At 34.6% G+C, this 27,241-nt stretch overlaps 1 protein-coding gene across 1 annotated transcript in view; it reads right to left on the bottom strand.

Moving 5' to 3' along the window:
• Positions 1-1,425: 1,425 nt before the first annotated feature.
• Positions 1,426-27,241, bottom strand: part of mRpS10 (mitochondrial ribosomal protein S10) — a 40,343-nt gene continuing 14,527 nt past the window's right edge. Inside the window, exons 3-6 of the mRNA XM_090370802.1 lie at positions 21,381-21,520; positions 21,079-21,187; positions 5,716-5,805; positions 1,426-1,540 (exon numbers count right to left, since the gene is read on the bottom strand). Coding sequence (XP_090226928.1) covers positions 1,475-1,540; positions 5,716-5,805; positions 21,079-21,187; positions 21,381-21,520 — 405 coding nt within the window. The 3' untranslated portion in view covers positions 1,426-1,474. The remainder of the gene's footprint in view (positions 1,541-5,715; positions 5,806-21,078; positions 21,188-21,380; positions 21,521-27,241) is intronic.

Consider the following 27,241-nt stretch of genomic DNA (forward strand, 5'->3'; position numbering starts at 1 on the left):
CCACCCCCAACTCTCACTGGACCTGATTCTTTGATCAGTTTTCTGGACAAAAATCCTGAGTTTCCAGGGGGAGAAAAAAAAAAACAAAAAAAAAAAAAAAAACATACAACCTTCATCTGAGGACCAACTGACTCAGCCATTCATGAAACATGGACTATAAAAATTTGTTGCTTCATTGATGGGATTCAAACCTGGGCATTTTTCACCAACTGTGGAGAGGACAGTGATATTCTCTGTGCTGCACAATGAGGGCATTACAATCCACAATAAGTTTATGGTCAAAGAGAGAATTAGTTCAAAGAGTTTGGATTAACTACATCAATAACAGAAATATCTAAATAAGACAGAGCTGTGCATTTTCATTAATGGTATCAGTAGCCAAAAAAAAAGTATTAAAGGGAAGATCACAGCTGGCTGAAACACCCTTCCTGCCATAATGAATTGTAGAAGTGATTGGGAAGAATTTGAAGTTTAGAATGGAGTAAACTCTTTTACAAAAGTTTAAGAGAAAAGATGGAAAGAGGCCACTACTCCTAAGTTGAGATGGTCTTGGAACTTTTTTATAGGGAAGATCTTATAAAAAGTGACCATGATTGAGTCAATACCCTCTCCTTACTGCATCGATTAAAAACATCTTTTAAAGAGTCAAACAGGTAAATATTGGCCATCTTAATCAGAAATAGAGAAATAAGGTCGCCCATAAGGATTTAACAGTGGAAGTTGATTAATATAATTTCAATCAACACTCTATCAATCAAAATAGAAGAAAAGAAAGATAAAACATTTAATATTTTGACTTGCCTTGATGGCAGGTTGACAAGCATTCCATTCAAACCTACAAACACAGTTCGGGTAATATGCCAGGTCAGGGGGTAAAGACAGAGAATCAGAATTCTGAATAAATATTTTCTGTACTCTAGGAGTTTTATCCATAGACCTACCTTTTAAAATATGAAGTAACACAGAATAATAATTAATTATTTGAATTTCATGAGTTAGAAGTTTGGGGTTTAAAGACAATACCTCAGTTTGCTTAAAAACAAAATCTTGGGATATGTGTGTGAATGTTGCATTGCATGTTGCAATGAAAAGTTAAATCATTGCATGTTGCAATGATTTAACTTTTTATCTTTTTATATTTTTATGTGTCTTCTGTATCTAAAAGCATCCTTTTTTAGTATACCCTCCTCTGATTGAGCTGGCTATAGTATAATTCAAATAGGGGTTCTCTTGCACTTACTTTCAAATAATTTCACATCTTAGTGGTGGAACCAAGAAACTTCACAAAGAAAAACATTTCTGAAAAAGTGGAATTATGAGTCACAGGACTCTTATTCAGGTTCTCTATGAAATTATTACAAAAAAAAAAAAAAAAACAATATTTTAAATAATTTAAGATTTATTATTCAATATGTTATTTTTTTAGTCTCTAATATGCAATGGTGAAGGAAATGCATTTTTTCATCAATAACACTCATATTGAGGTTTTTTCTTGAGTTTCTGGTGGTTTAATGTGCTCAGGAATCTTCTCAATTGCATACTGAAAAGGAAAGAAGAATTTTATTAATAAATAAAAAATTACAATACTTTTCAGAGAGAGCTACTCTATTTATTCGTTTTACCATTGCAATAAATTACAGAATTATCAGAACAAGCTAAGCTTCTATTTGCAAGATATCATATGACATGACTTATTTTGCTTTTCTGCACTGAAAAACAAACAATGCTAATATACTTGCACTTTAATAGAATTTTGGTTTATATTCCCTTAAAATAATTAGTATTTGTATTGGCAACATGACAAAAAACATACAGTAACAGAGAGAGAGAGAGAGAGAGAGAGAGAGAGAGAGAGAGAGAGAGAGAGAGAGAGAGAGAGAGAGAGAGAGGAAGGAAAAAAATAAACGCTTCATTTCACCGTTCCTGCTAATAATTTGTCCAACTGATTGCACTTTGGCTGAATACAAATTTCTGCATATGTATTCTGAGATGATCCCTTTCCAATTTAAATTTATGTCCCCTTGTATGTTCAATTCGAGTAAGTAAAGATGCCATCAGCATTTAGTTTACTTAATTATTTTAATGCCTTAACAACACTTCACTTAGGTCACCATGCAGATGCCTAGCTTCCAGAGATTGCAATTTATAGAACTTCAGTCTTTCTTGGTAAGCATATCCTTTTATGCCCCAACAATATTACTGCTCTTCTCTGCACCCTTTCTAACAGATCTAGCTTACTAAAATGAGGTTTCCAAACCTATACGCAGTATTGCAGACACTAACCACTGCATTATACAATGAGATAATCACCTCTTTTCCCCTGCATGATCTCCCTTAAAAATCCATGCTGATTGCCTAATGGCCTCACTCCTATCAAAGATGATTTTGCATTACTTCTTTGATTTTTGATTCCATTATTTTCCTTAGTACAGAGGTTAAACTTTACACATCTGTAGCTTTGCCCTTTGAACCACCTTTTGAATAGGAGATACATTTAAAAAATAAAAAAATAGTTACATTTAAAAATTATTTCCATCCCAACCAAGGTCAACTAGTTTGGTCACTGCTCTTCCCATCTAGATGGAATTCCAAAATCAAACTCAATCCTTTTATACATGGTGTGAAAGAACAACAGTAGTAACTACTCTGCTCGTTGTAATGACTAGCCATAGTCTGTATAATATAACTGCATGATTTATATTAACAGATGCCTAATGATTTACACTAATTTTATAGAAATAATTGCTGATCTGATCATTCTACTAGCAATGCAAGATACGAGTTTGATTTACTAATTATCATTTATTTCATTTTGGTTTCTTCTATAAATTCAAACAGCTGTTGTCACCATTGCGTAGAGGAAAGACCTGAGTTTAATCAAATTGAATGTTAATAAAACCAATACATCATGGAAAATATAATTGCAATAAATTTCCAACGAATAAAATCTCATTATTCTGAAAGGTTTGTAGTTAAAATTTGTAGTTAAATATATAGTTAAAAAATGCTGACAACAGTCATGACAGCATTAAACATTTAAATGAAAGCTTTAATTGCAGGAAAGAATGGAGTACTTCATACTTCAGTACCGATGCATTTTTTCAGAAAGGTATTCTGCCTGGTAAAGGGGGAGGGGAGAAAGAATGTGCTGTCTGATTCCACTTCAACAGAGAAAACACCAATTTCTTCACTATGAAATAATTGAGCATTACATGATATAATGAACTGTAGAAATTTATAAAGTATTTTGACAAGAACCACCAAAAAGAGCCAATTCTAATGAATAAAAAATTCATCTCATAAAGTAGGTATAGTTAAATGTTTGCAGGGAATTGTGGTAGTGTTAGCTATGTAAAAAACAAGGAATTGTGGTAGTGTTAGCTATGTAAATTTCTATTTTGAGAGAAGTTACACCTATATGTCAATAAATGTCCTGTAAAAATAAATTTAGGTCTTCATCGTAAGCTGTTAGTATAAATGACTTAACAGTGGTTAAATAAAGTGTTCACTTGGTAAGAGACTTTGTCAAACATTAGTATTACTTATAAAAGGACCAAAACATATTAGAAAACAAAACTGACAGAATAAATAACTTTCCATCTGAATAAAATTCATACTAGCAGAATGGCAATTTGGAGCATTTTTCTAATCCTGATTACAGGAGTATAAACCATCTTCATTTTCCTTAAAAAAATAGTCTGAACTCATTATTTTAGATTTATTGTACTGTTTCAATAAAATTTAAGCAAAATGAAAACCTTCTGAAATTGAAAATCAGTCTATTATATTTATCAAAAAAGTATGTACTGAAGCAGATAAGGTTACGAGGCATCAGAATATCATGTTTGTAAATTATGTGATTTTATGGTCAGTTTACTTGTTTTTCTAGATGATTAACTAGAGTTTCTCCAGTTTATCATCTAGTCTCTGTGTCATTTTTTTGAGCCTTTCATAAAGATAAAAATTACTAATATTACTTCTAAACACAATTAATGGATGGGAGCATGTCCCTTTTCTTTTTTTAAAAATTTCCATCTGTAGCCACAGAGGCTATGGGTGGGCTTTTATATGATTTGAACAAACTGTTAGCATAATTTTAACTATGGAAGCTCTATTTTGGCTGGTGGTTTTGTTCAGTGAATTGTGTTCTTGTGAGCTATTCTTCACTGTCCACAGTAGTGTGTCGTCAAATTTTTTTTAGTTAGGGTTGCATAGAGGGTAATTAAGAGTTGAGTTGAAAAACAACAGTCATCTGATGGAAGCTTCACTTATTAAGTTGTTAGTTTTACAAATTACCACTGGCCACAAAGTAGTGCACTGACTGCAAGTTGAATTTAGGTTCCAATGATCCACAATACTAACCTCATTAATTCACAGTTCTAATGAAGAACTATCTGAAGATTGTTACCGATACTTTTTTTGATTATGACTGGATCCTAAGACAATTAAATTGCATTAAGATCCAGTATTTTATGGTCATGAATTCCTTGATTTGTTTGTGGAGCACATATTTCAGAGCCAAATATTAGTGTAGAGAAGATGCAGCATTGAATTGGTTTATTATGATTCTGCTACTAGTTATGGGCGTTGTTTCCTGTTTGATTATTAACACAACTTTGAGGATTTTGCTTATGTAAGTATAGCATGGACTTAAGCTTGTGGCAAGTACGATTCCTAGATTCTTGCATACTGCAAGTTTTTTTCTTACTAAAAGTAAGTAGTTTTTTACTTAACTGAATTATAATATTGACTAATTTTTGGGTTTGTCTCTGTTTTATTATCTGTTTCTTATTCAGTGCCTAGGTTACCTTGTTTTGGTTTTGTGCTGACAAAGATTTTGACATTATTATCAACATAAGGAATTATATTCAATGTCTTCATTTTGCACGATCAGCTTCATGTTTTTCCACTGTTCAGAATGACATTAAATGGACAAAAAAATTCTTTTTATATTCTAAATATACTGTTTTTTTTTTTTTTTTTTTTTTTTTTTTATTATCTGATAATGCCATAAAGTGGCAAGAGTGGCTGTTGCTTTTTTTTGGAAGCCAATATACTGAATATACTGTACTACAGTTATAAATAATCTGTACACTTTTTGTAGAAGCATATGAGCTCTAACTCGCAATGTGAATATTTGCATGCACATATGTTACTCCATTATTTTGTGAGTACACAATCAGATATTATCTCTGTGAGCATCATCTTTGTTGCTGGGAAGGCTAATGTTTGTTAGAATAAGCAATATTAATAATAAGAATGCTGTATGCTTGTTTAACCCTTCACATTTGAGATTAACATAAATGTAGCCCCACTAATTACTCCACCCCCCTAGAGAAGGCTGACAGTTGAAATGGATAGTGAGAAGAAATACCAAAGGCACCCTTAGTGGGCTGACTTGAAAAACAGTTAGCAGACTGAGATAAATACAGGACCAGTAACCATCAGAAAAACACTTCCTAAAATGGATTACAATGGCCATGCAGCCATTTGTAAATCAAGCAGCAATAATTGAAAATCTGCTTGGGGGCAGATATATATATATATATCAGTCAAAATCCCCCCAACTAATTTTTTTTTAACTTTTGTTGTTTTTGATTTCATAATCAAATGGTCAATTATTTCAATTATTTAAATAATTCATTATTAATCATTCAATTATGGAAATTGTTGATTATTCCCATCACCACACACACACACACACACATTACATACTTTAGTCACTTTCATTGCTACTCCTTCAGGCAAATTCCTTTGAATATATTCTAGAAAAGTGTCAGCAGTAGATCCAGTAAGATATTTTACCTAAAAATAAAATAAAACAGAGAGAAAAATTATAATAAACATGGTTAAAAATTCACGCTACTTAGCAATATTTATATAATCTATTATTGACTACAAAGTGAGGGGGGGGATTCAAAGTAAAAGCTCAAATACCTTCAAAAAACAAAAGATTCGTAGCCAGTTACAATTATAGTTTCCCTAGTACAGCAAAATACACCAAACCAAATATGAACTTCATCAACCTATATTTTAAATCCCACAGGTAACATGGACAATATCAGCTGAAAAGAAACCAACTCTCCACCAAATGAATGTGTCTCAAATCTAATATACAAAAAAAAAGTTATAGTAACACGATTGTTCACAAACAAATTAGAAAGAGAAAAATAAGGAAAAAAAAACATAATTTAGAACAACTTGTTTCATTCAATAATAAGCAAATAATCTGAGTTCTATCTATCTGGAACACTGAGCAAAGCAAAGATCCTAAAGGTGATTACTGGTGATCACATAATGTTCTTAGACATTTCCTGTTCTGGAATACATAACCTAGAACAAAACAGCCTTTTTATCTCATTCTACAAATCCAAAGGAATCAGATATCCAAAGGTCTAAAGCTCCACCCCAAGAATGATACACTTTAATCTTAACACTTATTTGTGAACAGACAAACACGAAATATTTCCTGAAGCTTTCTAACATGGGCATCCTTGCACAGTAATAATTTAAACTGGATGATGAGACTATTATCATAAATCTTATTCATAGATGAATACCATTACAATGTTGCAGTGTAATGTTTTATTAGAGTACATTGGTATCCACCGATGTTAAAACGATTCCACTTTTATGTTCATGTTCAGAACATCAAAAAACAATTTTTCATACCCATGCTATATATACCATATACCACAGATTAGAGTACATTGGTATCCACATAAATAGAGATAGAATTTCAATTCATGCAGAGGATACTAAAACATACTGTTATAAAGTCAAAAAATATATCCCATATTTCCCATATCAAGTCAACTTATATGGGATATGGACTACAGAAAAAAGTACAGTACTACAGAGTAAATGTAGAGTATACTGGAATTGCATGATATACTGTACAGTAGTTTAGACATGGTGTCATGATGAAAAAATCATCAGATAACCCATCTGAATTCCAATAACATTACAGTACTGTATGTATAAAGAGTGGCAGAGTGGGACACCCAAAATATTGTATACCAATATATACCAATATAACTACTGGGAATATTGTATACCAATAAAAAAACAAAAGGTAGCAAAACAATCAAAACAATTAATTTCAAGCCAGTTAAACTACCATATTCACAGTTGAAACATATAGTGCGTGGAAATTACAAAGGCACCCTTAATGATCTCACTTGAGAGTTACTCATGGTTTTTAACTAGCACAACGAATCCCATCATAAATCCCATGTAGGCTCGAGGCAGAATTTGTAGTTTTGCTACTGCATAGCACAAAACAGTCTCCCAGCAATATAAACTTCACCACCTTATCTTGTGCACAGGATGGCAGCATTCGATATTACAGAAGTAACAGAGCATGATATGGAGTGATGAATCATCCTACAACAGTTTAGGCATCAGATAGATGCAACTGGGTGTGGTATTTACCAAAAGCACAGCTTCATTCAGATTATACTAAATGAACAATGAAATTTGGTGATGGTACTCTGGTGGTATGGACCTGTTCTGTATGGTTTGGATTTGGTCTACTGGTAATCATCAATAAAACCACGAATGCAGCTGTTAACAGTGAACAATTTCACCTTGCCTGAACTGTAGCAATTCTTTGGAGAAGAGCTTTTACAGCACAATAACACTCACAAACAGTGATCAGTATGGTTAGTACAGTAAATTTTAAAAAATAATTTATATTAACGTACAACTAATACAAATTGGTTTTAAGAGAATAACATGAACCCGCTATTTCCACCCCAGTGTTCAGATCTGATTCCAACTGAAAACTTTTAAGTTGTTTAGAAACAACAAAAGAGAACCAGAAAAAAATGCCATAGTTCAAGCAGGGAACTAACTGCAGCATTATGGGAAGAGTGGAATAAGATTCCGGTCTTTACACATCAAAAACTTTTAGAAATTGTTCCCCAGAGGATTAATGATGTCATTAAAATCTACTCAGGGGTAATACTTGATATTAAAAATTTCTTTTTTCTAACCAGAGGTTTTTTATTTAGAGTTTTATTTTATTTATACATGTGGGCTGGGACAGTGTTTCCCAACCTGTGAGAAACACTACCTTAATAACTTATGAAAGTGGACTGCAGGACTTAAACAATACAATAAAACTTTTTTGCAAGAAATACATGTATGCTTACAACAACCTAATATTACATATGAGTACACATTAGGGATGCACCAATTAATCGGTAGATAATCGGTAATCGGCTCTCATTAAATTTAATTTTCACTTATATTTCTGCCATTTCATCTCTTCCAAGAGAATTAGCAGTTAGTTTTGCCAATGGATTGGATTACAGCAATAGTTCTACTTTCTTCACTGTTACCTTCATTTTCAGTGTCTGGCTGCTGATTTGACTATTTATTGATACAACAAACACAAAAAATGAAATAGTAATTTTGATAAACAGATAGTTTCAATAATAAATAACACAAAAATTAAATAATTTTGATAAATGCATAGTTTCTTTAATACAAAAACAAAAAATTAAATAATTTTGATGCACAAATGCTTAGCTTTTGAACTATTGTACTACAATTAAGAAAAACATCTTGGAACATTTAAAAAAGTAAATAACTTAAAACAGTTTTAATGAATATAATAAAATTTCATTACTCTTAAATTATAATGTAGGAACATAAGAGTTTCTCCATTTTCATTTCTTGCAGGCTCATACATATTTCCACCTGTACTGAATATCCTTTCACTTTCGACTGAAGGTAGTGCACTTAAATATTTTAAAGCTAATTTACTCAAAAGAGGAAAGGTTTCTTGTAAATTTTTCCACCACAAGAAAGGTTCATCAGTTTTTGGTAGTAATGGTAAATTCAAATAATGATGCATTTCTCTTGAGCAAGTATGATTAATGTTTGTTCTTTTCCTTTTAGATTCCTCTCCTTCATTCTTCTCTGTCTTAGCAGAAGCTAATTCATCAATCAATTTTGAAAAAGTCAGTGCATTGTCATTTGAGGATTCTTGATCCTCTCCAGAACTGGATGAACATGAAATATCTTCTATGAATTCTCCTTTATGCTCCATTTTGCCCACAGCTTCTAATACTCATTCCATTATTTTGGGTTCCATATCACTTTTCTGAAATCTCATCTTGAATCTAGGATCTATGAAAGAAGATAGACACAAAGATATCTTTTCCAAATAAGTAGAAAATCTTTTGTCAATTGAAGATCTAAGTTCTTCAATTGTGGCGCAAATTCTGCTGAAGTTATTACTTTGTATAATAGCCTTTGATAAAAACAAATTAACAGTTTGAATTGTTGGGATGATTATTGAAATGGTGGATTCTCTCTTACTTGATTCTTTAGTTATTTCTTCAAATGGCTTTAAAAGTTGAACTATTTTCTCAACAAGACTCCACTGGTATGAATTTAATATAGGGATGTTATTATCCACAACATATGTCACAAGAGCTTTTTGTTGCTCTTGATTTCTCTCCAGCATGTAATACGCTGAATTCCAATGCGTAGACATATCCTGAATTAACATATGTTTTTTTAAATCTAGTTTATCCTGTAATTCTGTCAACTTATTAACTGCTGAAGCAGAATGGTTAAAGTGTTTTACAATATTTCTACTAGTTGTAATGATATTCTTCACTGTCTTCTGGGCAAATATGGATTAATTTATTGAAAGTTGTAGTGTGTGTATAAGGCATGATTGCAACTCTAAACCACAATTATTAACTCCAGCAACCATATTTGCTCCAGAGTCTCACAACACTAGGAAGATATTGTTTGTCAGCTTATAATCTTCAAGAGTTTTGCTTAACTGTTCACTGATTCTAACAGCTGTGTGGGAGCCACTAAAAGGAGAATGCTTAGGACAGCCCTATGTTGTTCAAAATCATTTGAAAGCCAGCGACCTGTCACACTCAAAAAAGAATTGTTTGTACTAGCTGTCCAAATATCTGCACTTAAAGAAATGTACTTGACTTTCTCAAGAGATATTTGAATTTTTGTTTTGACTTTTTGAAAAATATCTAGTATAATATTTTTGGTAAAATACTTTCTGCTTGGGATGTAGTAGTTGGGACAGATCTTTAAAAATTTTTGAAATCCAATGTCTGATACCAAAGAATATGGTTGCAGATCAACAACAGCTATCATTTCTCCAATTGTGTAGTGAATCTCTTTGGTGCTATGATGATTAATATCCCACAACTTTTTCTTTGCTAATAGGTTGTACTTTAGTAGGAGGCTCATAGGTGCTGTCGCTTATACAGAAGCTGGGTGTTCTTGAACACCCAGCTTCTGTACAAGTCCTTTTCAATTTATTTGATTCTACTTCCTTTGTTATTCCTTGAGGATGGAAGTTCCTAAGCTAATTTATCATATTAGTTGTTGTAAAGGTTTTAGCTGTTTTTCCTTCCCTCGATATGCTAGCATCACACAAACTGCATATGCAGAGAATTGTGTCTTTTGGGTCTACCTTAAAAAACTTCCACGCAATACTTGGTGCCATTAGGGTGATTGACAATTATTTATAAAAGAAATTACGGTGCCTCCATAGCCAAGTGGGCAGGAGCAGCAGTGCGTAGCACACGCTTCTGGGTTAGACCGGGGTTTGAGCCCATGACCACCAAATATGGAGGATGCCGAAAGGTCAGGGAATGGCCACCGCATATCTCCGGAGCAATATGGCCTTAGTTGCTAATGCTCCTAAAAAAAAACCAAATAACCAAAATAAAAGAAATTATTTTTTTTCTTTTTTCCTATTAAAGATCTGAAGAAAATTGATTACATTTAGATTAGAACTTTAGAAATGTTAGTTTTTATATGATATTTTTACACGAAAACAGTGAACTACCTGAATTAATATCTTCGAAAGTATAACTCGGAGATATATGCTGTTGCAGACTTTTTTGTAGCAAATGAAGTCCTCTATCATAATGCAAAATTTAATTTGCACCTTACAGATTGTATTACGGTGAGGGAAGCAAAAAATGTGCTTCCTGGTCTTCGACAAATGCCGTCGAAGAGCCTCTTCAAAGGTATTCTCACGATTGATTAAAAAAGGGACACAGATTTGTTATCTTGTACAAATTGTACAGGGAAAATTGATTTTAATATGAATTAGTAACAGTAATAGGAAAAAAATAATCAAAAATATATAAAATAATGTATTTAAGGGTACTTTGTGCGCCTTGGAGAGACTGTAAGTCCCCTCTCTACCTCAAATACCCTTTTAGTCGCAGAGTACAATGATACTAATCTCAGTTATTTTTTAAACTAGAAATTTAATGAAATGATGTATTGCTATCTTGCTTCAGATTCTGTCTCCCGTTTTCATTGGAAGTGTTGCCCCCAGTATATATCTACCTTGATTTTACCTATATCACGAAGAATCTATTAAAAAATTGAGTCATAATAAGCACATATTATGAGTGCATTAATCATATAAACCAATGAACCATATGCGAAAGCCAATCATCAGCCAATTTGCTTATCGGTGCATCCCCAGTATATATCCTTCTTTTTAAAAAATATTTATTAATATATTTGCATGCATAGTTCAATATATTTTTTGGCCTGTGGACTCTACTTCAAATGTAGTAGTCTGTGGTCTCCACCTCAAATATAAAAGTGGTCAATATTTGAAATAAAGTTGGGTTGGTTGTTTAGAGGGTTTAAGGCACATCAGCATTTCAGGCCGTAATGTGCCAAGTCAAAATATAAAATAATGTAATTAATATATTATAAAAGAATAATTTTATAATATACTATAAAAGAATAATTTTATAATATACTATAAAAGAATAATTTTAAAAATATACTATAAATCAATAAATTTTAAGAATACAAAATTACTCTTTTATAATATATTAATATATATAGTATTAAGTTTTGCTCAGAAAGACACAAGCAGATCCCACAAACACTTCAAACTTTGAGCATTCAGCTTGGTACATGGAGTGTGTCCACTTTCGACAAGCTGCTAAGAGAAAAATCACAAGACAGAATTTGCATATTAGCAAACAGAATTTGCATATTGGATAATATATCCACATAACTGATGTGGATGTATTATCCAAGATAAAGTTTAAATCTTGGACTAGCTCTTAAATCCTGATATGAAAGGGATGACTTGGAGTTCTATGTGTATTATACAAATATTTCCATTGTGGCATTTAAATGGATGTCCATGTAGGGTGGTCTGGCAGGGATTTTATTTTTTTGGCATAGTGCAATGACAACTGCTCATGTCTAAGGATCATTGGCAATTCACTTGGCTTCCAAAAAAAATACTTTGGATGGGCAAAGAATGAAATACCCCTGCGGAAATCCAGATGGCTCTGCTGCGGACTGGACAAGCCATTGGAGAATGGAATTTCTAGAGGAAGAATAGACTTGGAAACCATAGTTAAGTTCGACCAGACAAGTGTTTGATAAAGGTGCAATAATATGCTGTTATCTGCTCCCCATTAATTAGAGGAGAAGGCAATGAGCAACATGTTCAGACCTCTTGTGCATTTTGCCCTGAGTTGATGGATGTGGTGGTGGAGGAAAGTCAGCTTTTGATCAAAGATGAGTCTCAAAAATTTGATTTCTTCTACCACAGAAATTGTATTTTTTCCAAGCCTGAGTTCAAAACCAAGGTAAAGATTCCATTTGAAACCAAATGTGGTAGCAGAAATTTGGTTTCTGCTACCACAGGAATTTCATTTTGTCCAAACTTGATGGACACTGAGGGCATTCAGGATCAGGGTGAAGATTCTGTTTGTAGCAAAAATGCACACAAATGGTCTTTTGTGCAAATAACTTAAATCCACTGGATAAAGCCCAGGAACTAAGAAAGTCAACTGCTTGTTGCAGTTGTCATTCAATAACTTTCATGTTGCAAGAGTGAAAAAATACTAAAATCATCAATATAAAGAGCACTATTTACTGTTGTTGTTGTTGTTTGGGGTTTAATGGTGCAAGAGCAGCTTCGGCTATACTGCACCTGTTCAAGTTTTGTTATTTCCTATTATACCGTTACTGATTTGACATATTATATATGATTGGTTAGGTTTATTAAACTGAGGTATGAAAAGAGTTCACTGATGTTTGATTTTTCTCCCATAATGAGCTCAAGGCTTAATGGCTCATTTGAATGTGATTTGAAAGCTGACTGGCAGGCAATTTGGTATTGTGGACATTCTATAATGATGTTCTTCACTGTTAATGTGGTCAGACACTGAGGGCATTGTGGAGGATCGTTGTTTGTTAGGAGGTAAGAGTGTATTAAATGTGTGTGTGGCCGATGCGAAGCCAGGCGAGAATAACCTCTTCGTGTCTGTTTGACTGAAAACGTGATTTCTAGGATTTCTGCTGCTGTTTGAATTGGTATAATTTATTGTTTGTTTCGGATTTCCAGGTCTGCATCCATATATTTTCAGAGGCTTTTCGATTGACATTTTTAGTCAATGAGCGGGATTTCATGCGAGAATTTTTGTTTTACAGATGTTCTGCAGCATCATTCGCACGTTCATTGCCGAGTATTCTAGAATTTCCAGGAATCCAAGTGAATCTGACTTTGTTTTTTTTTTCCCTAAGATGTGATAAGAAGGAAGGAATTTTTCTTACATATGGATGATCTTCTGTCTGTAAAGCATATATTGCATTTAATTGTCTGTGAAAATGGTACTTTTTACGAGGGAAGTTTTGGAAATGTGATCTAGGGTGAGACTTATTGCAAACAATTCAGCACTATAGATACTGCACTCTATTGGAAGAGACTGTGAAATTATGCTGTTTGGCAATACAACTGCAGCACCACTGTGTGCATCCATCTTGGATCCATCAGTGTACAGATGAGAATAGTTAGAGAATTGCTTTACATAAAAGGAATGTAGCTGTTTTATATGTTGATTTGGGATATTGTTCTGTTTCCATTTTATGAGGACCATGTCACAGTCAACTGAAATGATTTCCCACGGTGGAAGGGATGTGGGGGGGGTATCTTGGTAGATTTTATCCATACTTAAGTTCAGTTGTGAGAGTATTTCTTTTAGTCGGATGCCTGCAGGTTTGCATGTGTTAGGTTTGTTCACATATAAGGTTTCCCATTTCGGTTTATACAGATATTGCCATGTTGAATGTCCAGGAAGGCTTTGAACTTTCGCAGCATAGTTCAGAAGAAGAACTCGTCTACGAAGACTGAGTGGGAGTTCATGGATCTCTGTGTATGGACTATACACAAGTGAGGTACGAAAGGCTCCAGAAACAACACATAATGCACTGTGATGAATTGGATCTAACCAATTCAACACACTTTTCTTAGCTGAGGAGTAAATGGGAAAACCATAATCTAATCTAGCTCTTTTTCATTTCACGATAAACGTGCAAAAGTGAATAACAATCAGCTCACCATGTCACGGCTGATACAGCTCGTAGAATGTTTAATTTCTTTAAGCACATTGTATATAGATATTTTATGTGTTCTAGGAAATTTAATTTGTGATCCATGATTAGTCCTAGTAGTCGGATACTATGTTTGAGTGGGATTTGTTGATTGCTTATTCTTAGTTCTGGCTCGGGATGCATTTTTCGTTTTCTGCAGAAGTGTTGCCACTGTCTTTTGTACTGAGATTCGATATCCATTATAGATGGACCAGGACTCTATTTTGTTAATAGCACATTGAAGCTGCCTCTTGATGTCCACATATTCTGTGAGTGACATGATATTGTGAGGTAGTCGGCATATAGGTCGGCATATCCCCAAATGCTGATGGAATAACTTTTGTTATAGGGTTGATTTTGATAGCGAAAAGGGTTGCACTGAGGACTGAGCCTTGGGGGACACTCTGTTCTTGATTGTATATTAGAGACAGAATATGATGGTAGCGGACTTGAAAAGTTCTTTTAGTCATGAAATTCTGAAGGAACTTCGGTAGATGACCTCGAAGTCCTAATTTGTGCAATTCATGAAGGATACCATATCTCCAAGTAGTATTGAGTGCCTTTTCAATATCAAGGCATATCATTACAAGGTGTTCATTTCGGAGAAAGGCATTGCGTATATTTGATTCGGCTTTTGTCATTATGTCTATTGTTGATCTGTTTTTCCAAAACCCGTATTGGCTAGGACTTCAAGAAACCATGTTAACCGATCATTCACCATTTTTTCTAAAGTTTTACCTAGACAGCTAGTGAGGGCAATGGGGCGATAATTATATGGGTTTGAATGGTCCTTCTCAGGTTTTGGAAAGGAATGTCGCCAAGAGTCTGGATATGTATCCTCAAGGTATATCCTATTATATAGCAGTAAGAGCATGCATAAAGAATTTTTAGTGAGGTATTTAATCATTTGATAGTGGATTCCATCTGGACCCACTTCACTTTGCTTAGATTTGGCTAGGGCTTTATGCAATTCATTTATAGTAAAGGGTTGGTTGTATGAAATCTCATGAGCTGCATGGAAATTAATTTTGTATTTTTCAATTTGAGCTTTATATGTTTGAAAGATTGGTCTGTATGATGTTGTTGCTGACAACTCCTCAAATGTTTCTCATAGTAGATTTGCAATTTTTTCTGGTTCAGTTATGTCATGATCTTTCCAGCTTATGATCGGTTTAGGGACGGTTGAATATTTGCCTGAAATTTGTCTAATTTTATTCCAGATTATTCTGCTGTCTGTTTGATTGCAAAAGATATCTAGGACTCTTTCTGAGATTTCCGGCATATATAACATGCTTTTGCTCTGGCTTTCTTATATTTTATGAGATTAGTGGTGGTGGGGAACTTTCTGAATTGATTCCAAGCATTTTTCATTCCACCACTGCTTGTAATGTTTATGGAACTGGTTAGCTGTCTTTGGTATTGCAATATTTCTTGCAGAAATTATTTGATTTATGATATGAGTAACAGCATTATTGATATCGGAATGTCTTATGATTTTCTCATCTAAAGAAGCAGCACATTGGTATTTTTCCCAGTTTGCTTTGCAAAATTTCCATTTTATACCTCTTATAGGTTGCGGTACATCATTTGCTAGTAGGTGACACACAACTGGGTAATGATCACTGCTATAGGGATCATCAGAAACAGATCAGTCAAGGAGAGGAAAGAGAGCTGGAGAACAGATGGTGAGATCAATTGCAGAGGTAGTCCCTGTTGGTAAATGGACATGGGTGTGAGTACATGTGTTTAAGAGTGTCAAGTTCCTATTATCTACAAGTTTTTCAATCATCTGTCCTCTTTTGTCTGTATGAAGTGATCCCCAAATGATATGATGCCCATATGGTCCCCCATCAAACAGGAAGGAGATGGTAATTGTTCAATTAAGTCCTCAAATTCTTGCAGTGTATACGCATGATTAGGTGGAAGGTAGAGTGAAACCACGGTCAAGGTAATTCCAGTCATGATGCATACCGTGACTGCTTCAAGGGGTGTTTTCAGCTGAATATGCTTGGATGGAATATTAGACTCGACAAAAATGGCAACTCCTCCAAGAGCTGTTGTGGTTTTTCGATCTTGCCTATATACATTGTAGTGCTTGGTTGAAATACTTATGAGCAGAGTTAAGTTTGTTGTTTGTAAACAGATACTTGCAGGAGCATACAGGGAAATAAAATCTTTGATATCATTTAGATTACTTCGAATACCACGACAAATCCACTGTAGAAATGTATGCATTATTTGGGTTTAGTAACTGATTCAGATGACTTACAATGAGCTGCTTTTTTAATCGATCTGTTTTGATTTTTTCTTTTCTAGGGAAGCTTGGTCGGCCACCACTACCCATGTCATCATTTGCATAAAGTTCCAGAACTGGTTCGTCTTCTTGTTCCTTTTCATAAATTTTCATAGTGTCAGTATTTTTTTGTGTTTTTTCAACTGGTTTGGTGGGATTTGTACTGCTTGTTGGTGTTGGATCTTCAGCATCTGGTGAGATTACAATGGGTGTATTAATTGCCTGGTCAACTTTTGGTTTTGTCTGTAAAAGAAGATTACGTGCCCAATCTGCTATTGAGCTGTTAGGTGGGACTGAGATGTCAGTCTGTGTTGCAGTTACCTTAGTTTTCTGCACTGTAGTTGCTGCTATTGCTGCTGCATATGATTTCACTGATGGAAATAGTGGTATCTGCTTTTTGGCTTCTTGATATGTGATCTTATGTTCAGTTTTATATTTTTGAACATGCTTTTCTCTTTTCCATATATTACAGTCTCTGGAATAGGCAGGGTGGTCTCCTTTGCAGCTTGGGCAGCGAGGAGACTGTGTACTGCATTCTTTACAGTTATGTTCGTTTGAGCCACAAGTGGCACAGATAGCTTGTCCTCTGCATACTGTTTGGAAATGGCCATATTTTTGACACTTGAAGCATCTTATTGGATTGGGAATGTATGGCTTTATCTGGCAATTCAGGTATCCTGCTTTGACTGATGATGGTAGAGTTGGAGTACTGAAAGTAAGTATGATGGTGCGGGTTGGTATCAGGTTTCCATCCTTTTTAATAAGGATTCTTTTGGCATGTATGACATTCTGGTTTTGTAGCTCTTGTACGATTTCTTCTTAAGAGTTGTTTAGGAGATCCCATTCCATGATAACCCCTTTAGATGAATTTAAAGTGGCATGTGGAGTGACTTTGATGGAAATCCCTCCAAAAGTTGTGGTTTCAAGCTCAGAATGTCGATGATTTGTCGTTTCTATCAGTAGGTCGCCTGATTTCAAGCAGCTAACCATTTTCGGTGGACCAGCTACATGTTCTAGACACCTTTGTATAACAAAGGGAGAAAGTTTACTAACTGGCTGGTCTGATAGGGAATGAAAAATTAGAAAGAGTGAAGAGATGGTTTGGGTCAATCTTTCTTTTGTCTTTTGGCAGTAGATGGATTAGGATCATCTTGCTGTCGATTATGATCAGTTTGATCCATAGTTCCAGGAGAAGCCTAGTTTGTCAAGTCCATTGTTGCTCCTTTTAGCCCTGAAAGGATTATTTCTCCTTTCAGGTTTCCAGCCCCGCCATGGGTAGGCAGGAGCAGTGCCATCTAGTGACAAGCGGCTGGAGGATTAGTTTGTTAGTGAGAAAATGGATAAATATCCTAAAAAAAGAAAGGTGATTTTCCTTCCTGGGTTCTAACTTAAAATCTGCTAAGTCAAGAACCACTTACAATGAACTGAGTATAAGAGAGCAGCTAGAAATGAAACAGAAAAAAAAATCACTTGGAAGGATCACTTTATAATTCGCTTAAGAAAAATCGCTTGGCACTCGGGGCCTACTATTTACTGATGGAGGAAGCTGTTCTGTAACAGAGTTCACTTTGAATGCAAAAAGCATAAAGAGTCTTGGAGAACTTCCATTTGGCAAAAAAAAAAAAAAAAAATCAGGGCAAGCCAGATCTAACAAAAACCCGGAAGAGTTGTTTTTATAAAAAAAAAAAAAAAAAAAAAAAAAAATCCTGATAAAAATAGGAAGGTGACCTCTAAAACCAGATAGATGGTCTTTAAAAATACCTTACCTCCAAGTTGTGTCATATGCTTTTTCCACATCAAAGAAAACCAATACCAAGTGCTCACACTTTATGAACACATCACAAATTGCTGTTTCTAATCAGATCAAATGATCCAAAGTGGACCAGCTTCTTTGGAAGCCATACTTTGTCTTGTTGAAATAGTCCTTTGCTTCAAGATAATACATAAGACAAGCACTGACCATTTTTTCCAAGACCTTACATAAGCAACTAGTCAGAGAAATTGGGCACTAATTATTAGAAATTTTGGGGTACTTTTATGGCTTTGGGAATGCTAGGATTATTGCCCTATGCAATTATCCTAGGCAATTTGAAGGAACTGAAATTGATCCTCCAAATAAATTTGGTTATAGAGATATAGCAACTGCTCTAGAGAATGAGATGGAAGATTGTTTTATCATCTCATATTGAATATCATCTAGTCCTACAGTACTGGCCTTTGAGGAACAAGTTGTTGTTTGTTATTTGGTTTTTAGGAGCATTAGCAACTAAGGCCATATTGCTCCGGGAATATGCGGTAGTCATTCCCTTGACCTTTCCGCATCCTCCGTATTTGGTGGTGATGGACTCAAACCCTGGTCTAATCAAGAAGCGTGTGCCACGCACTGCTGCTCCTTCCCACCTGGCTACGGAGGCGCCAAGGAGCAAGTGCAGTGGTTAATTTCATAAGGATTCTGTTCCACCTCCCAGAAAAAAAGGGGAAATACAGAAGGGGAGCAGATGGAGAGATCGAACATATGGGTAGGCATGTGGAAATAGGGCTTGATTACCACATTTAATAAGGTAAGGTCATTATTGTTGAGCATACATTCAACAATATGACCTCATTCATTAATTTCTACACCATAGGGCAGTGGTTCTCAACGTGGGGTATGCGGTAAAACTTTTGGGGGTACGCCACGAGAGAGCTCAAAAGTCACTAGATCAGTAACAAAGTCGCTAAGTTGGCAACGCTGCTACTGATTAATTTCTGAGAACTGAGTGACGAAGCGCTGCACTGTAGATCATGTTTGTATGCGTTTGTCAATCCTCCCTCCCCTTCCCTACCTGAGAAGACTTAGAATGTCTTCTCAGGACTACTACAAGACTTAGAATGGCTTCTACGGTTAGCATATTTAGCTGATATTTTTGAAAAAGTGAATATCTGGAACTTATCATTACAAGGAGACGATGATGTGTTCTATGTTGAGAAGAAAACAGAGGCCATGGTAAAAAAAAATTTCTCTCCAGAAAAACGGAATTAAAAAGAACAGCTGTGACCAATTTCAGCAACCAGATTCATTTCGTAAAGAAAATGAGCAAACGATTGCAGACTTTGAAGACATCAGATTACATATAATTGTTCACTTAAGCACTCTTATAAGGCAGTATTTTCCACCCCCTGATGAAATGCAAGAATGGATTCGAGACTCCTTCACATTTGATTTGGAAAAATGTAAGCTTCCATTGTCCAATAAAGAAGAGTTGATTGAGATATCTTGTGACAATAGTTTAAAAGGCATTCATTCCAAAAAGCCATTGATTAGTTTTTGGATTAGAGTGGAGAAGGAATATCCGACTGTCAAGAATTTCAGTCAAATATTTGTTACCTTTCACAAGAATTTACTTATGTGAAACTGGTTTTTCATCTCTAACTGCTTTAAAAAATAAATATAGGAACAGGCTGGATGTTGAAGATGACTTGCGACTCTACCTTACCAAGATAACCCCAACCACTGATGAACTGTGCAAGCATAAATAAGCACAACCATCTCACTGATTACTCAGTAAAATGTTTATAATTTTATAAGATTTGTTAAATTGTTTATGTCACTCTTTGTGTTTATTGATATATGTAATTTATGAATACAAAATTTAATGTGTATATATATATATATATATATATATATGTTTTATTTTATTCCCATTGTTAAACTATAACTATAGTTTTATCTATCTATACAAGGGGTAGGCCAGTTACATACACATTTCCAGGGGGTACATGAAGCATAAAAGGTTGAGAACCACTGCCATAGGGTATTATGTCCACTAAAATCTCCAAGAAGTAGGAATGGTGAGAACAATTGCAAAATAAGATCATCGAGATCTGCCTGGGTAATGTTTACCACAGGAGGCAATTATATAGAACAGATTGTGAGGAAGAGCCCCACTGCTAGATAAATTGGTACTGATTCTATGTTAGTGTTCAGTTGAGCTCCTCCATGGGCTGGGCCATCTCTGTTCCTGTCTTCACATGTGCGTGTGCACATACATACATGCATGCATGCGTGCGTGCGTGCGTGCACAGAAGGAAAGTACTTTAGAGATGATTAGGTTAGTAAACCCAACTGTTCACTCAATAAACTTTTATAGTAAAATTCTGGGAATGTTTTGAACATACCTTGTATTTACAATTACTAGTGGTGGCAAATGATTCAAGATTATTTCCATTATAATTACTATGATTTCCAACCACAAAGGGCTTTTCTACTGAATCAGGAAGAATATCTAAAAAAGTTAAGGTGCCGATTTTCATGAAGTAATAAGGCATTGCAGAAAGAATTGCAAAAATAAAGTTATTCAAGCAATTAAAAAAATACACAAACTTACCTGTATTACTCTAAAATACGTTCTTGTTTCATATTGCACCCTGTGCTTTTTGAAAATAAATACAGACTTCAGCACAGTCTTTCGCAGTCTTATCGTTGGAGGCTCCCATCTAAAAGAAAATTTAAAAAAAAATTTTTTTTTGAATTTTTGCTACTCAAGAATAATCAATAAACAACTGAGAAAGTTAGAAACAAATTTAATTATTATTGTTCACTATAAATGATGGGATTAGAATGCTTCTAATCATTCTAATTAGAATTTGGGATTAGAATGCTTCTGGCATTTTACATGCCATAACTTACACTTTTGCAACAGTAATATCCAATTCTTTTGCTGCTTGTGTCACATACCACTGATAACTTTTAAGAACTGCATTATCATGGCCCTTAACTTCAATTTCAATGGTTTTGTATAATTTATCTAGTTCTTCCTCTTCTGATATCTGAAATGAAAATTAAAAACCCATTTAATAAATGTAAAATCTAAGTCACTCAGAAAAAATTGATCACTAATATTTGTTATGAAACAATTATGGAAGAAACAAAACATGTATGTGTTTCCCCCTGCTTCTGTCCCAGTGGTGGATTCACTATTTAAATGGATTTTAGTATTTGTTGAAGGGGTCTTACTACAGCCTTTGTAGTTTGAGAGTACAGTACAATTCAGTACAGAACATATAAATATGTTCTGTACTGAATATAAACCACTGTATTGGTATGTGAAGTTGATAGTATCATGAGAACAGCATTAAAAGAGTGCAAGTTTTCATAGATTACCATTTACTTAATGTTAATTTATTTAATTTTAAATATTAATCTTATTAACTAAATTAATAACTAAAGTAAAATTATTTAAAACTTAAAATTTAACCTTTACCTGATGTTTTGCTAACAGCTATTTTTTAACTAATTCAAGACTAAACCTTAACAAATATGAAATGTATAATCGAATTAACAACTTTTTGTAAATCAAGTCACCATAATTTACCTTTTCTGCTGTCTTTATGGTCACTGAAGAAGTGGTACAGGAAGTACCAAGAAATGTCTGATAATAATCTGTAATTCGTTAAGAAATTAAAGGCAGATTACATTTCATGCAGATTTAAGTGCTCATTATTTTACCAATTTCCAGTTCTTGATATACTTGCATACCATGCCACTAAAAGAATATTTAAGATCCACTCTTTTTCTCTTTGTATATTAATGACTTTCTTCCATTGATTGGAAATCCTATCCATCGTTTTGCTGATGATAGCACTTTGTATTCACCTTCCAGTTTGTACACCTTCAAGCTGTACAAACAGCTTCAACTTTTTTAATTCTCCAGTGGGGCAAAAATAACTTAGTTAATTTCAATCCTTCTAAAACTCAGTCCTGTGTTATATTTCGCAAAAAGGATTCTTCTGCTCCTATGCTTATCTTCGATGACACTCTGATTTCGACAGAAGGTCACATATCTCTATTAGGGATTATAGGGTTTTCTACATAACCAAAACCAAAAAAATTGGGGTTTCTCCTTCACTCTCAGTGTTACTTTTCTTTTAAACAGCTATGCACTCTGTACAAATCTCAAATTACCCCCTACCATGGAATATTGTTCCCACATCTGGGGCAATGTCCCCATAACTCAGCTTCTAGACTCCATTCAAAAGAGGGCAGTTAGGTTAATTAATGACCCATTTCTTACAAAGACTCTCCACTTTCTGTCTCATAGATGTTCTGCTGCATGCCTTTTCTATAGATACTTCCATGGACACTGTTCTTCTGAGTTGGCTTATATAATTCTTCCCTATTCCAAACCAGTCCAAACATGTGCCACAACTAGTCAGCATCCTTTTACAGTCCAACTTTAAACTCACAGAACTAACTTTTCTTCTTTCTCATTTATTCCTTTGGTTTATGTTTTCTGGAACAGCCTCCCTTCACACATATTTCTGGAAAATTACAATCTAGAAATCCAAGTATAATGTAAACAAGTATCATCTTCTTTCATCTTCTCAACCTTCAATCCATGCATGGTACTAAGTACTATAGGTTCTAATACCTTTCTGAGTTTGGGTTTTCATAAAAAAAAAAAAAAAGCTAAGCACAACACAGTGTTATTCAGTTTTTGAAAAGCAGGAGCAATCACTCCAGCATAAATCCGGCAACATATGGAAAAGGTGTATAACAATAACTGTATGTCATGCCCATTATGTACCATGAAGAAGGAAACACTCTGAAGGATAGCCCTTGCCTGGCACAACCTCACACAGTTATAAGAATGTTGTCTTAGCAGACAACATCACCAAGACAATTCACAGTGTATTTACAGTTGATGATGTGGCTTGGAGGCAGACCTTTCATTCATGGGTCTACTTATACATGTTTTTGATTGTTATTGGTAAAAACTGTTCAACATTAATCAAAAGACTTTTATGAGCAAGGTATAAAAAATATAGAAAAATACAAATGGGATAAGTGCCTAAACTGTAGTGGAGATTTTTTAAAAATAAAGTACCAGTTAATGGTATAAAATAATTCTAGTTTTCATTTGGCTTACTCTCATGTAAATGGAATCTTGCATTTTAAGAATTATATTTCCAAAGGTTACTAAAAATACTGAATAATTATGAACAAGAGGTATTTGAAAATTTTCTGGCCTGCCATATATTTCCTTATTTGAAAATAAAATAAGATAATATTAACTTCCATTTCTGTGAAAAATTTTTAGGGTAATATTTTAATTTGTGTTTTTTCGTTAAGAAGTCACAACTATGGAAGCTAATAATTTTGTAAAAAGAATACAGCTGTGCAGCAGCAAAATACCTTTTTTCTTGAAGGAACTGTTTGGGAAGAAATTTCACAAGGATATGATGGAGACATTACATGATGACTGTCTATCATACAGCACTATCAAGAAATACATTCCTGAATTTAAAATGGATTATAAAGTTATATGACCCATGACTGTTGATGATGTTGACCACAGAAAAGTGATGCTGTTCATAACCTGACTTTGGAAGGTTATCAGATTGGGTTAGATAGAATACATAGCAAAAATGGTAAATATATCTCATGGATATCATATATTTATAGAATATACCATATTTTCTTGACTACTCCATGTCCTTGAACAAGCCATGCATCCAATTTTTTGAAACAAAAGAGAATTTTTTTATGTAAATTCCTACCAGCAGCACAATTTCTGATTTTTTTCTGCTTCCTCTTGAATCACTTCTAGTTTTTCACTAACTGCAAAAGATTGTAAATGCATCTCTTTATTAGTCGTGTTTAGCAGGACAGAATCTCAAACTGTATGATGTGGGCTAGGCAATTTCTGTCTTGAATATGGGAGGTGAATAATGAAAGTGGCCAATTATCCTACCTTTCATTTTGAGTCTTAGTTATCTTATGTTTCAGTTCTGACAAAAATCACACAAATCTGATATATGAATAATCCACGTGTTGCTGGGAAACAAGAATGTCCATTTCCAAAAGGGATTCTTTTTATACAGCACAACATTCCAAGCTACATTTTAATAAATATTGGTAATAAATGAAATACTTCTTTTAGGCTCAAGCCAGAGAAGCAAATAAAAATGCTGAAGTTAATAAAGCAAAGTGTTTTTATTTTAAAAATAAATTTTTTGTTTATACTTGGGACAACACCCAACATGGGTCAGAGTTCAGAAGATGGACAGGATACAAGAACATTCTACCATATTTTAATAATCAAGTGACTCAAACCACAGTCACTTAAAGGGCATGAACATTTATACCCTTGCGCTTGGCTACAGATTCTTGTCTGGCCTCAAAAGACATCTCAAGCTCTTAAATTTATAAATAAAGTACACATCCAAATTTTTGGATCCATTTTTTCAAGAAAAAATGTGTTGTTTTTTTGAAAAACTAGGTATTCAGTACATCATACTGTCTATTTAAGCATTAAAAAAAATACAGCAAAAATGGTAAAACGTTGAATGCAAACCTTTAATGATGAAGAGAATAGAGTGAATTGTGAAAAGATAATTCTTGTAAAATTTTCCAAGGATTCAAACAAGTTGGTTAGTCACCTGGTGACCATGGATGAAAATTTGAATTCAATACTATTATCCAGGCACCAAGCAACAGTCCAGGGATTGAATGATGAAGGATTTCCTTTCCACAAGAAATTTCAGGGCTAATCATCTATTAAGATGATGGCATCTTGGTGTAAAGAACGTGACATTCATTGATTATTATTATTATTAGCTACATGGTGCAAGGAAGCTTGAGGCTTATGCTACACCAGCAAAAAAAAAAAAAAAAAAAAATTCCCAGAGTTACCCTGAGCGAGAGAGAGAAGAGAGAGAGTCAAAAGTAGAAGGGAATCACCGAGAAAGAGAAGAATGATGATATCCAGCTGAGGACCCTGGGTGTGCCAAGCCCATACTCACCAGATGTGAGCCCCTGGGGTTAAATATTCAAAAAGTTAAACTTGATACTGAAACATCATGGGCAAAGCCAAATGTTGTGGGGGAAACTTGCCAGAGGAATATTCTTCCTGCACAATGCTCCCAGTTATAGGCCATGGGTAATCGTGGAAACAATCAATAATGTTAGGTTGTGAACTACTGTCACACCTATTCACCAAACTTGTGAATCAAAGTCAAGAGAGAGTCAAAAGTAGAAGGGAATCACCGAGAAAGAGAAGAATGATGATATCCAGCTGAGGACCCTGGGTGTGCCAAGCCCATACTCACCAGATGTGAGCCCCTGGGGTTAAATATTCAAAAAGTTAAACTTGATACTGAAACATCATGGGCAATTAAAAGCCAAATGTTGTGGGGGAAACTTGCCAGAGGAATATTCTTCCTGCACAATGCTCCCAGTTATAGGCCATGGGTAATCGTGGAAACAATCAATAATGTTAGGTTGTGAACTACTGTCACACCTATTCACCAAACATGGGCCCTTCAATTAATACCTGTTTCCTGCATTGAAATAGCATTTGAAAGGGTGACACTTAGAGACAAATAATGATATTATCAATGTGATCAGGTGTAACTGGAAGGCGTAGACAATGCGCTTTATTTAAAGGGACAGGACAAAGGAAGTTGTATTGTGTGTCTGTCGTTACAGACAGTGGTGAGCTATAGTGGGCTCGCGAGAGCCCATTGTTATTTTTTTTTTTTAAATTTGCAAGCCCATTGTTGATGATCATTTATTTTACAAATAAAATCCTGAATGCAATTATTGAGTATCCAGAAACAAAACTATTGTGGGGCGAGCAGGGCCCCATTTCCAGCATTTTAATGGCACAATCGATCAGTTATGTATTTTAAAGCTGCTTCATTTTTGATTTAATTACTGTCAAACCTCTGTTTAACAAACTTCTTTATAGTGAATTTTTTTGATTCCCCTTAGTAATTACATTTAAAATGGTTTCCATTGAACAGAGAAAATTTCCTTGTAACGAAAGAATTAGGAGAGACAATTTTGTATGCATTGTTCTCACCTCTGGCCTTTAAGCTATTTAGGTAATTAGAAAGTGCGAATTAAGGGTGAAAGGGATTGCTGTTTCACAATGTTAGTGGTGTTCGTAAAACCCATGCAATCACATAGCGAGAAGTCGCGCTAGTCAATATGCTTTCCATAGCCAGTCAGAGGATTAAGAGATTAAGAAGATTCTCGACACGGATTATAGCCTCTGGTCAACCTGTGTTGTGGTTTTCCTTTACTCCGACAAACGGGCATATGTTAGCATTAGCATTAGCAGAGGCATATGATGCAAGAAAGCAAGCTTATTCAGCATCAGCCAAAAAAAAAAAAAAAAAAAAAAAAACCCACTCCCATTTCACCCCTCCGTTCGTTCGAAATACCTGTCCAGTTGAGCTTTAAATTTGTTTAGGCTATCAACTTCAACAACAAGTGATGGAAGTCGGTTCCACCAACCAACCAGCCGCTGGCCAAAGGCAAATTTCCGCACATCTATCCGACATCCGTCCTTCCTCAATTTGAATTTATGCCCTCTCAGATGATTATTCTGAGAAAGATGAAGAATCCCATTGGCATTGAGATGCTCAAACCATTCAAAACCTTATACACCTCTATCAGATCACCTCGCCGGTGCCTAGTCTCCAGACTCTGTAATTTGCAAAACTTAAGCCTTTCTTCGTAAGAGCACCCCTTTGTTCCATTCA

Source organism: Mastigoproctus giganteus, chromosome 3 (assembly GCF_048544385.1).
Source record: "Mastigoproctus giganteus isolate SK-2022 chromosome 3, ASM4854438v1, whole genome shotgun sequence".
Taxonomy (NCBI): domain Eukaryota; kingdom Metazoa; phylum Arthropoda; class Arachnida; order Uropygi; family Thelyphonidae; genus Mastigoproctus; species Mastigoproctus giganteus.